Genomic DNA, 18,633 nt, shown 5'->3' with positions numbered 1-18,633 from the left:
TATTAATTATTAATAATAATATATTAATAATAATACTTTATTACTATATATTAATTATAATACTAAGGATAGCATAATTAGCTTTTCTCCCACGACACAAACAGCATAGCCTACTTTAGGGCATGAATAATTTTCAGCACAACATCGGATTTTCCAAAACATTTTTCTACCGTTGGAAATTAAAAAAAACACAGTCATGTAATCATCTTGTATGTTGCATGTTGTATCATAACGTTACGTTTTAGACACTGTGAAAAGTTTAATGCCAAGGTCCATTGTAGGTCATGCCCTAAAATTAACCTACCGTTTGTAAATTAGTGATGGCAATCGTCTACTTGTAATTATAAATCAGATTAAAATGTGCATCCATAGAATGGAGTCAAGCTGTTTTACAAGTGTACAGGTAGGCTAAGCCGTGAATCCAAAGCTCTCCATACCACGCTTATGGGTCACACGCACAATCGGAAATTGGTTTCAAGAATAAACAATTTATTCACTGATATTTCCTTTTCTTGTCTGTCTTGTAATGCTGCGCATTGTAAATGCTTTTTGAAGAAAAAGCTTCTGACAGTTCACATCACAGTTGGTGCATTGTCTAATGTTCATTTGATAGAGCTTTTCTTAACAACTACTACACGTACAAAAACATCCACGACAAAAATCTCACTCTCAATGTTGGAATTTTTATCATCGAACTGACAGACTATTCCTAGCAGTTCGAAAACAAAACTTCGTTCCTAAACTTTTCATCAAATTTTTCTATAGCCTACTGTAATTCAACTGATGATCCACTGGGATGCGCGGTGCGACAAAACATTTGATTCTATTTGAATAAGATTATACTGAAGAGGCCATACTTGTGTGGCGAAAGCTTTATGTTTTAATAAATGGATTTTTCTGATAGCCTATGGTGTGATATTGACTATTGTTTACTTTATTCCTAGCAGTTTTGCATACTTGGCTTTGAACCACTGACGCCGGGCAGGTTACAAAAATTGGCACAGAGAAATTTCCGACTGCTATCGAAAGTGCTCGTACTTGTCTGTTAATTATTCCATCCACTAGGTGCCGCTGAATGGAGGGCAGTCTTGAAATGCGTTGCTCAAGCGCACAGCCAGAGAACCAAATCAGAGCCGTGTGATTCGGCGCTTAAACTCAGTGAAGTACATTGTACGCGCATACAAAAAATATTGACGCCGTCAGCGTAAACGTAAAAGTTCGAAAAACCATACGCCGTATGCGTCAACGTAACTTGTAAAAAAAGTTGGCGGCATCAGCGCATACACTAGCGTAAACTAATTTTGTTTGCTAGGTGCCAAACATTCACACGGTATAAACCACTCGAAACAAACAAGCTTTATTTTGAATTTCCACGAAGAAACACAAGCATCTGAAAGTGTTCATCTGACATTTTTCTGCCTTTTGGTTTCAATATGTCTTTGCCCATTGCAAACATTCTTTTAACTGCAGCGCTGGAAGGCAAGGCCTAGGGGGTACGGCGTACCTTTGAAGGCCCAGGACTGTGATTGTTGGGGGGCCCGAAATTGTGATTTTATAGTTTACGCGCAAAAAGGTTTGGTTAAAATCATCCTAAACAACTAAATCCAAGCATAAAAGTTGTTATTCCTTAGTCCCGGGAAGGGGGGGGGGGGGTGGCCGTAATTAAAAAAAAATAGCCCGGAAAGGTAATTGAATGCATTGCGCTCAAATTAGGGGCTCAAAGTGGTGATTTAATGCTTTATGTGCAAAATTTTTTTGTTAAAAACACCCTAAACTAAGTCATAGAAGTTGGTTATTCTCCTTTCCTGGGAAAAAATCCCAACCCGCTAGGTTTATTATTAAAAAAGCCCGGGCATGTTTGGGCTTTTGTGTTTTTTAAAAACTACTTGAAAAGGGTAGTTTCACGCTTATTTCACTTCAAAATGAATTTCTGAGCAGGGGCCGAAGTGAATACTTTTGGAGCAGGAGCGCAGTCGGAGTAAAAAAAAGTGACTTCGTTCACCTCCGCTAGGCATGTGGTGAATGCAAAAGTTAATGAAGGTTATTGGTCAGGTGATTAATTTGATTATGCTTTAACAAGATGTTATGTTTGAGCCTTGGTAGAGAGCTTGACTTGTTGTACTATAGATACATATAACACTCACTCAGTAACGTCAACGGATTTAACATTTTTTTATTAAACACACAAAAAAAACAAGAAAAAAAATACTGAATCCAACGTTTTCGATACCACATATTGTCCTCATCAGGAATAATTACAGGCTACATCTAAGAGAAATAAATAAATGAATTCGAAAACTTTTACATTAAAGCTCTAGGCTACAAGTGACACCTCTCAACAGCACCATCAACAACTGACACACGAATTCAATGTAGGATACACAAATTGGTGAAGGACAGATCACATGTTATGCACGACACAAAATACTAAATAATAGTTCTATTGCTGCCTGATACTATTATTACGCACAAATGTCCAATTCTGCAGTAAAATGTTGTAGGTCTATAGTGTGCAATACGCCTAAGCAATCATCACCCGTTTTGCCCATGAAAAAGGGAGCCCGGAGTGAGAGGGGGGCCTCGAATGACTCTTCGTACCCCTAGTGAAAATTTTTCTTAGAGGCCTTGCTGGAAGGTATTGGCGTGTTGTAGCGAAAAAAACCTACTAAAATTTGGCAAGACGCACGAGATCGATCAAACTGGAACATCCTTGTTGGCTACATCGAGGGCTGTATCAGCCATGATACCTACAGAGAGAGAGAGAGAGAGAGAGAGAGAGAGAGAGAGAGAGAGAGAGAGAGAGAGAGCGAAAAAAGACATTAAAAAGTATGCGTTGACGCTATACGCTAAAACACCGCAAAACCTTTACGGCGTAGCCTCAAGCGACAACTATCCAAAAAAATGTGACTGTAAGCGTTAGCGTAAACAAAAAGTCTACGGCGTATACGTAGCCTACATCTCTGCTTCAACCAACGAACTATCGCACCAGTTGTTAGCCTAAGGTTTTCTACTAGTTCTTGCAGCAGAAGCATAGCAGAAGCGAGTCAATCTAATCTAGCAAAGGCTATAAACTGAAGCCGGCAGATGAAAGACAGCAAAATGAAATTCGGATCATGAGGGCTTGAATCGAAACTGCAAAGTAAGGTTTTTGCTGACAGAAATTAATAAACTTTTGGAGATAGGTTTGGTTGAAAATTTTTATTTACGGCAGTTTAAGTATAACCAGTTTTATCACACTAACTATTTGCATTTATGTCACGCATTTACGCATGCACGCAGTCACGTACACAAATCGTAATGACAACACATAGCATTTTACTACCAAAACTAGACCAAACAACTGTTGCGGCTGTCTGGCAGCATGTTGGTGAATTTTGGTGAAGTATAAACCAGCTCAGTGGCCGAGTGGTCATCGCCAGCTCTTGTGCTGGTAGATCTGAGATCGGTTCCAGGTCGGGTCATACCGAAGACTTTAAAAACGGTACCGATTGTGTTCTTTCTTGCAAAACGCTGTGAGGATAAGTCCGGTAATAATGTGATGACGTTCTAAATCTGATGCAAAATAAAATAAAGAAGCCCTGTTGCTAAAAGAGCTTAGTAATTGTAGAGCGACTATAAATAAAACCATGACATTATTATTATTGAAGTAGCATGCAACATTAGATAAAAATGACATAAGCAATATGTGACATGTGACTTGAATAGAATGCCAAGCAACGTTTGCTACGTGCTAAGTAGCTAATTGTCCTTTTGAAAAGTAATTTTTAAGATTGAGGGAGTTTTTGGACAGAAATTTCAATAAAAATTTGCAAGAGGTTTAAGAATATTTTCTTGTATCTTAACATCAGGGCTAAAGTTGAATTTGAAATTTTTGCCATACAAGCTTCACCTAATATTAATCCTTGTAAAAGATGATTGGACTATGAGCGAAAAATTAAGCAAAGCTATTTAAAAAGCATGATTTTGAACCATACAAAAATAGATTAAAACCAAGGGTAAAACACAACACACTTAATTTCACGTTTTTTACCCGCTTGGACAAATTCTTCCTTCCACTGTGTAGTCGCTCTATTCAGAGGTGGGACGTAACTATTATTAGAACAGTGGCAGTATGTCAGCTACGTGCTAAAGTGCGTGCGTTAATAGGTTTTCGTTGCATTTTTGATGTTCCACGATAATTGGGAAACACCAAGAAATTGAAACCGAAAATCACTGGGAAACTTTAAACTGGATCACTAGAAAATAAAAGAAAGACAAAGGCAAGAAGTATTAAGGACAGTGATCGGCTAGGTAGAAGTTAACCACTTTGTTGAGAAAAAATAGTCTGTTTTTTGCTTCAATGCATGCAGTTGCGTAGTAGGAGAAGGCGGGGCAAGTTGAGCAGGTTTTTTAAATCTATTTTTTTTTTATTTCACTAATTTTTCGAAGACTCAAGTATTGCATTTCAAAAACATGCTAATAAGCCAAGTTTTTAGACAAAAACTGGTTGGTTTTATTTGTTATTTTGCACTGTATTCAAGTTTAAGTAACGATTGCACAACTTGCCCCGGATTATTTTTCCGGGGCAAGTTGTGCAGCACCATGAGGCAAGCTGTGTAGCACCATGGGGTAAGTTGAGAAACAACAATCGTTCGTTTTGACTAGGGGCAAGTTGAGCAACATATTACGGCCAGCAAAAGTACAGACAATTTAACAAATCAGCTATTTTTACATTCATTCACTAGTCATTTTTTACATTCATTCACGTGGAAGACTTTGAAACTATGTAAAAATGGCTAATAGGCTAGAACATTTGTAAATTAACAAAGGCGGTTTACAGGAACAGTTGCACAACTTGCCCCATTCACACTTTTTTTAAAGAACCAAAAAATTTCAAGAAAACTAACAAATGTACGAAAAAAATTTACCTGCAAAAATACAACTACGTCATATGTCTACTGACCCCTACTGCTAAAGTTCGACTAGCTCTACTGTGAATCCAAAAAATCAAAATTTCATTTGCATCCGAATTTAGATCCTAAGACCTAAACACCTTATATCGTTGATCAAGCCTAACCTGCCCAAAAAACTGATAATTGCGATTCACGTGCTTCAAAGGCATTATAGGTAAAATATAATAATGACGTTAAAGATTCATTACGCTATTTATTTCCTTTCAAACGGGGACTTGCACAACTTGCCCCGTTGCACAACTTGCCCCGCCTTCCCCTAGGTCATAGTAAGTGTGCTACAGTGGGCGCAACAAAACCGGGAATAACGTAAGATACTCTATATGTAGTTTTACTTTTGTGACGCCGGTCATGAATGGATTCAAAAGACTCCTTTTAAAAAATCTTTCTACAAAACTTGCTTCTTGAAAGTGAATATGAGAATACAAATAGCCTACTCTTTAAAACTTTCCATACACGAGCTCAGTTGGTTTATTTTGGCCTCTATTTTTTTCCCAGACTATTATTACAGTATTTAGATTTTAAATTAAGCTTCAGCTTTACAAAAGAAACGTTCCACCTGTAGGTTTACTTGTTTATCTGCAAATAACGACTCGCATGTGGAAATATCGAAAATGACAACAGTTTTGTACTCACACTTAAACAAAACAACGAATTTCAGCACAATGGAACTGAATGCTTCTTGGTAAGTACTTTTCTTAACTAAAGTTATTTTGTTTAATTGTGGGCAGTGTTTTTTTAAGGTGTTTTTTTTAATTTCTCCAGCGGTTTCCCAAAATTTGGACTTGCAACTACAGTAGAAAAGTAATGGCTGTTTCTCGCTATGTCTTGTCGATAATACGAATATAGCCTACGATCAATAGTTCACGTCCGGAAAAAAGAATAAGTGGAGGTACAGCTAACAACTGAATCAAAGAGTTATTCACAAAAGAAGTGCACCTTCGACACTCGTCAATATTTATTTCTGATTTATGGCGCATAATGATCAGTTTTTACGTGTAGAAACATAACAAGCAGAAGTCAACAAGCACACTTTGTTTGATTGTGCAGCAAACTTGTTTGGCGGCCGTGTTGGGCAGGCTGTTTGGTCGCTGTCACAATTATTTAAGCTGTGCCTTGTCGAATAATTCATTTTATGTTGCGTTGATTGTATGTAGTTATGGCTATTTTTTGGCTATTTTTTGGTATTTAAATGAAATACTTGCGGTCTCTTAAAACTACTTAGCGGTCACCCAAACCAAACCTTAAAAAAAAAACTGATTGTGGGTAAAGTAACGTGGCCTAAGATGTAATTTGAAAGCAACGCGTAGCAAGTTCCGTTCTTCATTTGGCTCCCATAAAACTGCTGTGTCTTGTAAGCTTGCGATAAAATGATATTTTCAGGTAGTATATTATTTTGTTTAGAAACTACGTTGATACTTTTGCACTGGGAGTTTTTGTGTGTTTAAAATAGATTAAAACCCAATGAAAAGAATAATTCACCCAATTTTTCAATTTAACTGTTCCTACTGCAAATAAGCTATGGCGCGTGAAAGTCCCTGCATCTAGTTGGTAGTCTGAGGTAACTGTATGTAATTATACCACTGATACATGTGAATAAAGCTATCTGATGTAGTCAGCAGGCTACTCATAAACTTTTTTACCAAACACAATAACCTACGTCAGTTTGGTTCAAAGCTCAAAGAATTGATTGGTCCGAGGTCTTAGTGCGCACCAAGAGCACACAGTTGTTTGTCTGCTTGATGCTTAATATAAGCTATAGACGCCTGAAAGAGGTAGTGTAATTTTTACTCACCAGCATGTCTGGGTATCACAAAAATAATTTAAAGAACAATAGAAATTGTGCAATGCTAAGGAGTTTTTCAAAATCAACTTCTAAACAATGGTGTAGAAAGGAGCATTCTTCGTGGTTACTAGCACAAGGCTGAGTACTCAATAGAATGGGCTAATTTTTTCTTTTTGTTTCTTTAGTATTGATCAAGGTCCATACAACGAACCAGGAACTATAGCATTGGTAGCATCCACCATCTTCACCTTATGCATATTTGGAGCAGTGACTAATATTGTTACTATTATTGTCATTGCAAAGTCAGCGAAACTCAAGTAAATACTAAATTTCAGAACTTCAATTGTCAGCATTTTGTTGTTTAAGAAACGATTGAAACTTTGTTTTTATCAAAGTATTCGTTCGTATTTAAACCAAGATACGTAGCCTGGTTTATAACTACTTGGGTTACACTTTGGAAAATAGTAAACAACAGAAGAAGACTGGACTGTGAGGTTGACTTGCTCAAAATGAAAATCCAGTAAAAATAAAATTTTGTAACAATAAAACTGTTTGCAAGTTTTGTTTTTTGGTGGCATCTTGACTTGGGATCCGAAACTACCTTCCCAGTGTAGGGTGGGCTGAAGAAAAAAGTTGCCAGATGTTATTTCAGCAAACAATGTTTTATACTATTTTCGGTAACATCTTAACATTGACAACCGCATTTTTCGTGAAAAATTAATCTTTTTTTTTAAAAGAAAAAAAAAATGAATTTTTCTCTATGATTTTGTAGATTGTATCGAATATAGAAATGAATGTACACTCAAATAAATTTGTGTGATTGTGTGATGCAGAACTACGTTTTACATTCTCATACTGAGCATGAGTGTATCTGATCTTATTGCTGCGATCATTAGCCCATTGTACGCTTACCGCATTACTTGGGGATTCAACTATTGGGCTTGGAGTAGCGTCTTGTGCAAAGTGAGTAAGTAAATGCGACAAGTAAAGGTTGCATTAAAAATCTTCTTCTTCAACAAATTGATCATATTTGATCAGCTGTGATCTCACATATGAACTGCCTCCATTTTGTTCTGTCTTCTGTTTTACCTGTGTAGTGCTTCCGGCATGCTTTTCATTTCCGTAATTTGCCAGATATTGTCAAAATACTTCATTTTTTGTAGATGCAACAAGCTAGAACCTTTATCATTAATTTTTCGATGTCCAATTTTTTAACAGTTTTACAATTTGAGGCTATATTGAGAAACCTAATCCATGGGTACTTTTCGTGATACCTTAACCATAATTTAGCCAAAACCATTGTTTTTCCAGATGTACTGGGCAATCGATATTTGGACATCTTTTGTCACAGCTTTGCATATTCTCATGTTTTCTGCATTTCGGTTCATCTCAATTCAGTGGCCTCATCGTTACAGTGCGTTCACAGCAAAGAGAACAAAAGTGAGTGAATGGTGCACAATTTGTGCTTACTATAATTTGACAACTTATTTTAAACCCGAGACAATCGTTTATCAACTAATCTTTTAGGCAAATTTAAATTTGTTGCAGTTTGCAAGTTCAATTCATCAGGCACTAATGATGCTCTACAGTTGTAGAGCGAAATGCATATGCCATAAATAGGGCTCTGCTGATTCTCCATGCATTTAAAGAAATAAAATTCTAATTTGATACTTGACAGAAAATCGCTGGCCTGCTGCTTCTTAGTCAGGAGATCCCCTATCCTTAATGGAACTCAATAAATACATAAGTCTACGTTGAATTGACGTATAGTTTAAGAACTTTTCAATTAACTGTGCCGTGAGAAAGAGCAAGAGAAGTTTTCAAAGCGTACACTGACTGACTGCGTCGAATTAATTTTTTTTTTAGGGAATTAAATTTTTGATGACACCGACTTCTCAAACGTTGGCGTTGACTGAAGCAAGTCACGAGAGCATGTGGTCAAGTTTTGGCGGCTCTGTAGGCTGTCATGTCATGATTTTTGGTAGGGTAGTGCGCTGTTAAAAATAGAAAAGCACTATAAGAAAAATTGAAAAATACTAAGAATGGAAGCATTAACTTTGATGTTGCGGCCGTGACTGTTTTTTCCATTCTCAGCGTTGGATGCTGCATCCGTAGCAAATTATCATACTGTATGATTGTACTGTACAGCATAATATATATGAATAAGTGAGTTTCTTTTAAATCTTTTTTGTCGAAAGCAAAAGCAAGATGCAAAGATACCAGATAATATTTAAATAACGTTTTTTTTCCCCCTATAGATCGCAATATGTGGTGTGTGGGTGATGACAGTGTTCACCGGAGTAGTGCCAACCTTGTTCTTCTTTGACGCATTGGAGCGCAAACGAACATCTAACAGTGTTGATGCCAATTTTGCTTCGTGCTCTCTAAATCCTTCAAAGTAAGATATTGATTTGAGAAGTTTTTATTCACCATCGGCGATAATTATATTTACGTGCTGGGAGACCGTAAACGATTCATACATAGTGCCAATGTAAGAAACAATAATTGTAAGATGATTTCATTTCAAACCTTATTTCACAAAATAAATGTCATTTCCATATAAAAATTTTGTTTTTGACTTTAATTTGTGCAAAATGTCAAAGTTTAGTCTACTGTTGGGATTGCTTCAACCTTTAAATGGATTGGGATACTTTTTAGTTGCAATTAGTGTAGGCTGAGAATATAAAATGTATCTGGCAACCTTGCCACCAATAGCTATGTGAGAACATACAGTAGCACGATGGCCATCATCAACTTTCGACGTGTTGTTTTACTTTTAAATTGGTATATATCACTTGTTGTATTCTTGGTTTCAATTCAAAACATTTTAGGACAAAGGAATCCAGAAGTTACACCAAAATTACCTATTCTATCTTTTTCTATGGACCATTTCTTCTGATTTTGACGTTTTCAACCGGAATTGCTATAAAGCTTTTTGTCATGAGAAGAAAGCGAAGTGCAATGACAGGTAAATCAACAATCGCTTTAATTTTAAACTTTTAACGGTGATAACTTTAATATCTGTGTTTTCCAGCTCTTGAACATGATTCTTTGTTTGTAAATTCTTCAGAACTTTGTATCAATCCGGTTGCTTGATAAAAATAACAAGATTCAAACCAGGGATTAATTCTGGTCTGACAAGCATGACTATGTGGTTTTACATTCGCTAAGCTGCAAGTCATAAGTTTATCTACTTGCTTCAAGATGTTAGTTGCATCTTATTGACGAAACGTCAAATTACATTCAGTCCATCACCATGTTTTGTGATAACTTTGCATACATTATACATTAGAAGAACGCCTCATGCATGCAGTATTTTTTTTTTAAGTAAAAATGTAAAGTAATGCATTTTTTAAAAGTAATGCAGTAAAATAGTCTAAAATTCACTTTTCTTTGAAACTCTTATGGACAGCGATAAAAGAGAAATAAAACAGAGTAACCTTAGCGGGTTTAACATACTTTTTTACACAAAAATATAACATAATTAAAATAAACTCAAACGTTTTCGACGCGTACGAGTGTCCTCATCAGGAATTAAATCTGCAATATACATTTTATGTATATTGCAGATTTAATATACAATATACATAAAATATACTGTATATTGCAGATTTAATTCCTGATGAGGACACACGTACGTGTCGAAAACGTTTGAGTTTATTTTAATTATGTTATATTTTTGTGTGTAAAAAAAGTATGTTAAACCCGCTAAGGTTACTCTGTTTTATTTCTCTATGGTTCAACAAAACAAACTCTCTACCAAAGCTTTAACAGCGATAAAACTTGAAACAATAATCCTGCTACTGAAACAACATTTAAAACACCTGACTGGACGAAGAGTATACCCAGCAATCTTGTAAAATGGTATATAGGCTGCTGGGGCAGAAGCTACTAAACGTTTGGCAAGCACAAAGAATGTGACTATCCTTGGCGTATGAGTTTTTTTGAGTCAGACCTGCCAAAGGAAACGACTAAAAATTAAACTAAAATAACGACTAAAAGTTAGCCTAAGCGGTCACCCACAAATAACAATGTGAGGTTCACAACGTGATAAGTCTGCAAAGTCGTGTTTGGCAACGCCGATTCCAGTCATGTTGCATCGAGCTGACATTTTTTAAATCAAGCACACTTGCCAAAGTTGTTGCACAAAAAAAATTCTACAACTATTACTGATGAAAATTTTAGAAGTTTCGAAAACAAACCGAGGTAATTCCCAGCAATTCGTTCACGTTTCAGCTCCTTGTGCTAATTTTAATTGCTCTTTAACTACCATCAGGGCCTTTTTTACAATGATCCAACGTCAAGCAAACGCTAAATAAATGTAAAAATAGACTGATTTGTTAGCTGACAAGTTTGGCTCACAATTTTTCAAGAACTCGCATTTGTTCAATATGAAACCTATTCTCACATCAGACGTACGTGTAACATATTCAACTAGTCAAAGAATGCCACGAGTGCGTTTCCGTCGCCTTTAATCTAAGGACAACTTAAACTCGAATTTGCTGAACAAATTAGGCCTACGTAATAAAGCGACACAGCCAAAACATAATCTAGCACAAAAGCGCAGAAAATTGTAAATAGGCCAATGCAGCATAAATTGCAACGTCTAGTCTACCAGAAAAAAACACCAATTTTTAATGTGGTCAAGGGCCGGATGCATAAAGCAGTTGTGAATGTTGTCGTGAGCCGCACAAAAGCTGCACGCGGACCACAAGGTTGTATCATCCTTGTTTTATGCCAAGTAAAGAAGCTTATTTAACTATCACATTGCAAGTCACATGTTGTTGGTCGTTTCAGAGAGTTTGCGTTAAATGGTTTGACATCTAGGTTGTAACGACAAACAAGAGACGAAGTTGTGCGAAAGTAAGAGGATAAGAAAAGAAAACAGAATTCTTTTTCAACTTGGACTCATTGTGGGATCATTTATTATCGGCTACGGTCCTCGAACAGGTAGGATTTGTGCTTTTGCTGCACTCAGTGATGTAGCTACAAAGAAACTTTATTAGAAGGCAAAACCAACTGTTGAAGGGGCAAATATTTTATATTTAAAATGAAGAGTTTGTTTGAAAATATATCTATTGAATGCAGCTAAACATTTATGAAACGTCAAGATGTAATTCAATGTCATTAAAACGTTGTAATAGCTTTAAGAAGCCATTTGTGGAGGGGGGAAAGATAAAATTTTGGAGGATGATTGCTGTGCTAACTGCCTAAAATTTTAATCTACACAGTTCGTAGCCTACATTACTTATTATTTTAATTTATTCGCAATGCCATGGAAATAGTAGCCCTTTGAAGTTAACGTATCGATAAAGGATGGTACAGAAAACAAGCCAGTTTCAAGCGTTGTGTTTATCTACAACTTATTCTCATCCTCACCCTTACCTACTAAACACAATGAATCTAAAAAACAAACATGAAATTATTCAGTCCATGCGTTAAAGTTATTCAGTTTATTAAATTTTATCAAAAAAAGATTGTTTTAGACCCAATATTAGCAAAACTATAGCATACTTTCATCGCACGAAAAAGTGACATTAGCAGAGGGCCACTTCATCTATGCCATTTTCTAATTCAGGTTGTTTCATTGTTTTGCAGCTTATCATTTCTACAGTTTAAGGGAACCGACGGAAAATCCAGCATCTAAAGCTCAACAAATTTGGTGGTTTTCGTTTATTGCTTACTTGATGCTTCGACTTAGCGAGTGCTTCAACCCCATCTTTTACAACATCTCTTCAAAGTACGTAAAAAACAATAAATAACTGCTTTAAAAGCTTAACTTTTATTTACTGAAAAAAAAAAAGTTCCATTTAGCAATTTTTGCATGACTAATTTAAAATGCGGAATACTGGTTGTTGTTTCATATTACGCTATTTTATTACAAGTTTAAGCAGTTGTAATTTAGACTACCTGTTTGAATAAGAAATTTGAGTTTAAAATACCGGTTAGCAGGGTTGTTCAGAGGATATGGGCCCGATACTAATGTGATTCTCAGGCACTAAATTAATACATTTTTAAGAACAACGCACAATATCTAAAGAATGCGAGGTAGTTTCTTCAAGTTTTTGGGCCCCTGGGAAAGGTTATGGCCCCCTAAAATCATTCTGGGCCCAGGTTCAAAAGTTCTCTTTGATCTCTTTTGTCAACGCTTCTGATGGTAATGTAATGTAATGCCATGTAAAATAATAAATTATAATACTGGTTTGAATCCAGCATAAAAATTGCACATGTTGTCTTTTTTAAAGACATAATCAGTGTCATGAATCATGATGTATACGTGACACCGCAGAGAAAACAGTACACCCTTTTTACTTGTTTGGCTCACAGCCATCTCGGTAAAACTGAGGAGACTGACTAAATGCTCACGTTCTAACAACAACAAGAAGGCAAAAAAAAATCAACAATTTTAAAATTAACCATTGAATTTTATAGCAAGTATATTGGAAAGGAGTATTGATGGATCTAGGTCCTAGATTCTAGGAGACTGGAATTCTAGATTAGATTTTAGGAGACTAGATTCTAGGAGAATGGAAACTAGGAATATTTGAGACACAAAGAAATTATTTTCCCAAAATTTTAATCCCACAACCCCATAATCCCTTAAAATTTTATTACCTCAATCCCCAAAGTTACAATCTTCTAATTTCTCTAAATTACAACCCTCCAAAACCTCAATCCCTCAAAATTCCCATTCCACAAGTCATCCATGGCCCCCAATTTCTCATTCTTTCAAGACCCATGTCGTTCTATGATTTGTTCGATGAAATGTCGATTGATTCATTGTTGCAATGCCACATTCGAGAGATCGATCATGTACCACCACCAGAAGGAGTTGCATTTTCGAAAATTGGCCTGCTGCATTGAGGTTTTCTGAAAATACTGTTTGCTGAAATGCCCCATTGCAACCTTCTCATACCATCACCCATATTTATTTATTTACTGGTGCTCTTATTTCTTAACAATGATTCAAGCAGTTTTAGGAACGTGTCTGTCCCTGAAATCAATGCGAGTTTAAAGATATTTTCAATAAATGATTGAATATGTAACATAAATTCAAGATAAACAAAGCTGTCCACAAACACGAAAACAACAACAAAAACACTTAGCTGACTACCGTACTGCAATCAGGTAAAAAATACAAACCGAAGAAAGGGCTAAAAGACGGAAACAGTTTAGTTTGGTATCGAGTCACTCCATGACTTGGAAAGTAGGTAGATGACATCATCACTCACAAAAGTAACAAGACGGAAGTTCATTGGAGTTCAGCGGTTGAATAAGGGTTGCTGTATAGACTTGTCATTTCTTGCGTGACCAAGGGATCACTAACACTACGGCCCGCAGGTTGAATTAGGCCCGCGATGTCAGTTTCTCAGGCTCATTCATGGTAGGCTATATCATTGTATATCAACTTCACTGACAAGACGAATTAAACACGAGACGTATGCAGTTTTTATATTTTTTTAATGTTTTTTGTATACATAACTAGCACATCATGAACAACGGAGTTGAAAAAATTACTCTCCGGTTAAGGAGCTTAAGGGGGTAATGTGCCTTAATTTTGACATATTTCAATGGCATAATTTTGAGACTATAACAAAATGGACATTCGTTTGCTATGCATATTATTATAACACAAGGTAAGTACATTTGAAATATATCGTTCATAATCATTTGGTTGCCATGGTAACCAACGGGGGGGCCATAGTAACAAAAAACAATAACAAGCATAACTCAAAAAACAATTAAGCAAAATCCATCAAACTTGCAGAATATGTTCTATTGTTAATTGGGCACAAAACTATGTTTTTGTATTTAATTTTGGTTGCCATGGCAACTTAGCAACAGCCAATCAAATTATTTTTAGCAATATCTCCATTTTGCATAAATAATATAAAAAACGCTCTCATGATTTTGTAGATATAGTTGTTCTTAATATATATTCCCAATTTCACACCAATGTGATGTTTGGTCATGGAGTTATGCTTGTTCCCGTGGGGCCACATGCACCAAAACACTAATTGGAGATATTGGCCTCCAAAGTTTACAATTCAAAATAGCCAAAAGGTTAACACTTTTGAGAAACTATGTGAAGTATATACGACTGGAAATAGATAACAAGTGAACATGCACAGTCAGCTTTTCTGTATAAACACATTCAGTGCATTATGGGAAATTTTATTAAACTTTATTCTTTTTGAAAGGGGACAAATAACGATAAAACAACATGCAAAGTTAGCAACAAAATGCTAACCAAACACAATAATTCGGTTGTCAAAGTAAGAGTGGCTTTTGTAAAAATTGAATTTCAATGTCTTATAGGCCACATATTCCAAGTTTTATGGGTTTATTTTATAGAAGACTTAACCTATCCAAAACCAACAAAAACAGAAAATTGAAAAAAAAATATTTTTTTAAAATTATTTGAGCACATTACCCCCTTAATCGAGCTTACCTCTAAGTCTAGGCCAGTAGCTTCTTAACTTAAAGATGGTGACCCATGACTAGGTTGCCAATACCCACTTAAATGAGCCGTCAAGGGTTCATGTTATTCAGTGTTGTACGTTGACGCCGTCAATTTGACGGCGTCAACTTTTTGTTGACGCTGAGGCTAGCGCCGTCAATTTATTTTTCAGTTGACGGAAGTGATAGCGCCGTCAACTATTTTGCCGATTTTAAGCGTCAAGCGCTAAGCGTCATTTTTTGTTTTCATGGAAAATCTCGTTTCATAATAAGAGTTTCACTATGTATTCTGGCCAGCGCGACTCATCCGAATTACTGGCTTTTGCGTTGGTTGGAATGGCTCCCTGGAATACATGCGGAAGAAGTTCGCCAAATGGTGATCACCCATGTATTGAGAACGAGGGATCAGAGACAGAAAGCGAAAAATCCATGAATGGCATCGCGAACGTTGAATATACTTTATTTCAAGAGCCCTATGGCCCTGAAAAGAGCGATGTTGGTGCAGTGGACCTCGTTAAAAGATTTATACATGCTAAACTATCACTGCACGCTTGGAACAGTGATACCTTTCCGACTAAACGTTTTCAACTTGTTTTTGAAATACAACACACCAATACCAACCAGCGCTGCTGTGGAACGCATGTTTTCACTTGGAAAGGACAATATGCGCAGGGGCGCCGGAAGCGGGGGGGGGGAGCAGGGGGAGCGGATGCCCCCCTCCCCTCAAATTTCTGTGGATGGAGAGGGAAGAGGGGGCAATGGTGCCCTTTTAAGGTCATGTAAGCTCCTGCACACTTTGCAATATAACAATTTATGCTATTCGCTTTCAGCCAAATTATAATGTTCTATTTTTGACTCAAAATAATATTCACGACACAAAATTCTCCATCACAGTAAGTTATATTAAATCATTATAAAATAGCATGATGCCCTTCCGTGCCATTGTTCTTTGTATAGCGGACACTTGTATCATTACTCGATAATGAGCTGATAGATGAGCATTATCGCTATATCTTATCTTAAAACTTACAAAAAAAATTGGCCTTTCAGCAACAAAAGTGCCCTTTTTTCATACTCCTGCCCATCCAGTCAAAATCGCTCCGGCGCCCCTGAATATGCGTCCCAAACGCAGCAGATTGTCAGACAAACGTTTTGAAATGCTTCTTTTTCTGCAAGGAAATAACTGATAGGCTGAGCAGCTAATTACAATACAGTCTCAAAACATAATACCTGCTCTTTATTTATAGCTATTGTTAGCCTGAACTTGGTTGAAATATTTCCGTTTTATGAAACGCTGGCAAAAAATAGCGCTAGAAATTAGCGCTGACGCTGACGCCGTCAAATTATTTCAATGACGCGTACAACACTGATGTTATTGACAAGTGCAACCAAACAAATCGTTTAAATTTGTATTCGATCTGACTTCTTGAAGCGTAGACGCTTATAAGCAAAACAACAATTTTGTGTGAATGATGTTAAATACAATGCGTGGCGATTACCATCGTTTGAGGTGTTTTTCATTTGTTCAGCTTAGGCAAATCCTGCACGTTCTAACCCGGGCAAGTTTATTATAACTTAAAAATCGTACAAAAAAAATTCTTTCTGAAACGTATCTTTTTCAGTGCATCAAGTTAATGCCAATCCTCACGATTACCGATTCGTCTGTAAGCTTTTATATAATGTTGAACAATGACATCTCAAACATCAAAAAAAGCAACTCTCACATGGAAAAAAAATTAAGTTTTTATTTATCTAAACTCTACATGTACTAATTAGCATGCAAGTACACAGTACAGTTTCGGTTGTTTACTGTAGCCAAGTGGTAAAAGTCATGGTTAGACCTGCTGAACTGAACAGTACAATTTCAGTTATTAACAAAAAGTAGCTTACATTTAACAACGTTTTCTTTCTTAATAGCGGGTTTTCTACTTTATTAAAAGACTGGATGCAGAGATATTAGCCAACACCTTAAAGAGAGCGATTTTAAAAAGTAAGCCTATCCTTCCTCAGAGTCCGTGACACATCAATAGATTATCATTTACAATACAAAATGACATTATACGACATATGATGTAAAACTTAGGTTTGTAGGTTACACTAAGTGTATGTCCATACACAAAGCATGGAAATGATAATAATTTCAAGCTTTCTCTTCTCATTGCACTAATGCACTGACTGCCATTGTCAGCCATCTCCATTGAGGAGCTAATGTCACCAAACTCCAGGTGCCACGTTGCTGTACACAGTTAGGAGGCGACCGGCACCATCAATCCGCGGCCCGGCACTGGTCTGAAAGATATTTGTTCCCGGGCTATATAACATAAAAAATTATTATTCTCTTTATAGACAATTTGGACAGAGTTGTATTAACTTTAAGTGCAATAAACTTTGTTAGTTTATTTATGTTTATTTTATTATTTTGTTTATTTTATTTTATGTTTATTTTGTTATTTTGTTTATTTTATTTTATGTTTATTTTATTATTTTGTTATTGTTATGTTTTATAATTTTGTTGAGTTTATTTTTATTATTTTGTTATTTCTCACATTTTTATGATCGATCAGTAGAAGTAACACCCGCCTTCAACTGGTCAGTAAGGAAAAATGTGTCTAACCCTGCAATAGGGAATGGAAATATTCAAATAGTACTTGGGCATGTTTTTTAATTATAACAATACTACTTTCATAAGGACTACTTTTCTATTGCAGAAAAATTCAAAGAGAAACCAAACGAATTCTTCAAAATGCTTTACAAAGATTATTATGTAGAGAAATACAATTTTCTCCCCATACTACGACAACAGGAACTACTAGCCATTTATAATCAGGGTATTTTCGTACTGTCTAACGTTAGTTATAATGCTGACAGCATGGGCAAACCAATCTTAGGAGATGTCACACACGTCCCAAATTTGCAGCCTTAAGAGTATTGAACTCGAAAAACTCTTATTCCAGTTGAAATTCGAGTTCGATTCTATTTACTTGTAAAGTGAAGAATTTAACCGTTTGTTGAAGTGTTAAATTTTCCGAATCAACGTTAATATGGGTAAAGAATATTGTGTTCGATATCGGCGAAAAGAAAAATCCCAAACGGCCATCAAAAACCAGAAAAGACTAATTCTGAGTTGACAGCCCTGAACACAACACTGCCGATTGCCGGAAAAGAGTGATTCTTGTGTTCTTTGTTTTCGTAGTCCGCATTGTTCTTATTTTTCTCGTACTTACTTTTTATTCACCGTCCTCATCGTATCGTAAATCTACTTTTTTGTAATAAATAACTTTTGAGCATTGTTTTGAAATTGTTCAGGCCGTTTAACTTGCTTATTCTATGCACGTTTTATGCCATTCTCCCTCATCTCTTTGTAGCACCCGAAAGCTCTCAAAAAAAATATACCCAGTCCCAGGATGAAAATTCTTACAATCAATGACACTAAACCAA

General features: G+C 36.1%; 2 protein-coding genes across 2 annotated transcripts; both read left to right on the top strand.

The window, feature by feature from the left end:
• Nucleotides 1-6,470: 6,470 nt before the first annotated feature.
• LOC145785174 (growth hormone secretagogue receptor type 1-like) lies at nucleotides 6,471-9,137 on the top strand. Its single transcript, XM_082596869.1, has 5 exons — nucleotides 6,471-6,496; nucleotides 6,921-7,052; nucleotides 7,569-7,698; nucleotides 8,047-8,175; nucleotides 8,994-9,137. The coding sequence occupies exons 1-5, from the start codon at nucleotides 6,471-6,473 to the stop codon at nucleotides 9,135-9,137; spliced, it is 561 nt and encodes a 186-aa protein (XP_082452995.1).
• A 510-nt stretch (nucleotides 9,138-9,647) lies between these two features.
• LOC145785928 (uncharacterized) lies at nucleotides 9,648-18,484 on the top strand. Its single transcript, XM_082597622.1, has 4 exons — nucleotides 9,648-9,703; nucleotides 11,563-11,685; nucleotides 12,334-12,475; nucleotides 17,904-18,484. The coding sequence occupies exons 1-4, from the start codon at nucleotides 9,676-9,678 to the stop codon at nucleotides 18,016-18,018; spliced, it is 408 nt and encodes a 135-aa protein (XP_082453748.1). The 5' UTR covers nucleotides 9,648-9,675; the 3' UTR covers nucleotides 18,019-18,484.
• The last annotated feature ends 149 nt before the right edge of the window (nucleotides 18,485-18,633 follow it).

This window comes from Aplidium turbinatum, chromosome 16 (assembly GCF_918807975.1).
Source record: "Aplidium turbinatum chromosome 16, kaAplTurb1.1, whole genome shotgun sequence".
Classification (NCBI taxonomy): Eukaryota; Metazoa; Chordata; class Ascidiacea; order Aplousobranchia; family Polyclinidae; genus Aplidium; species Aplidium turbinatum.
This window is presented reverse-complemented; position numbering and strand designations above follow the sequence as displayed.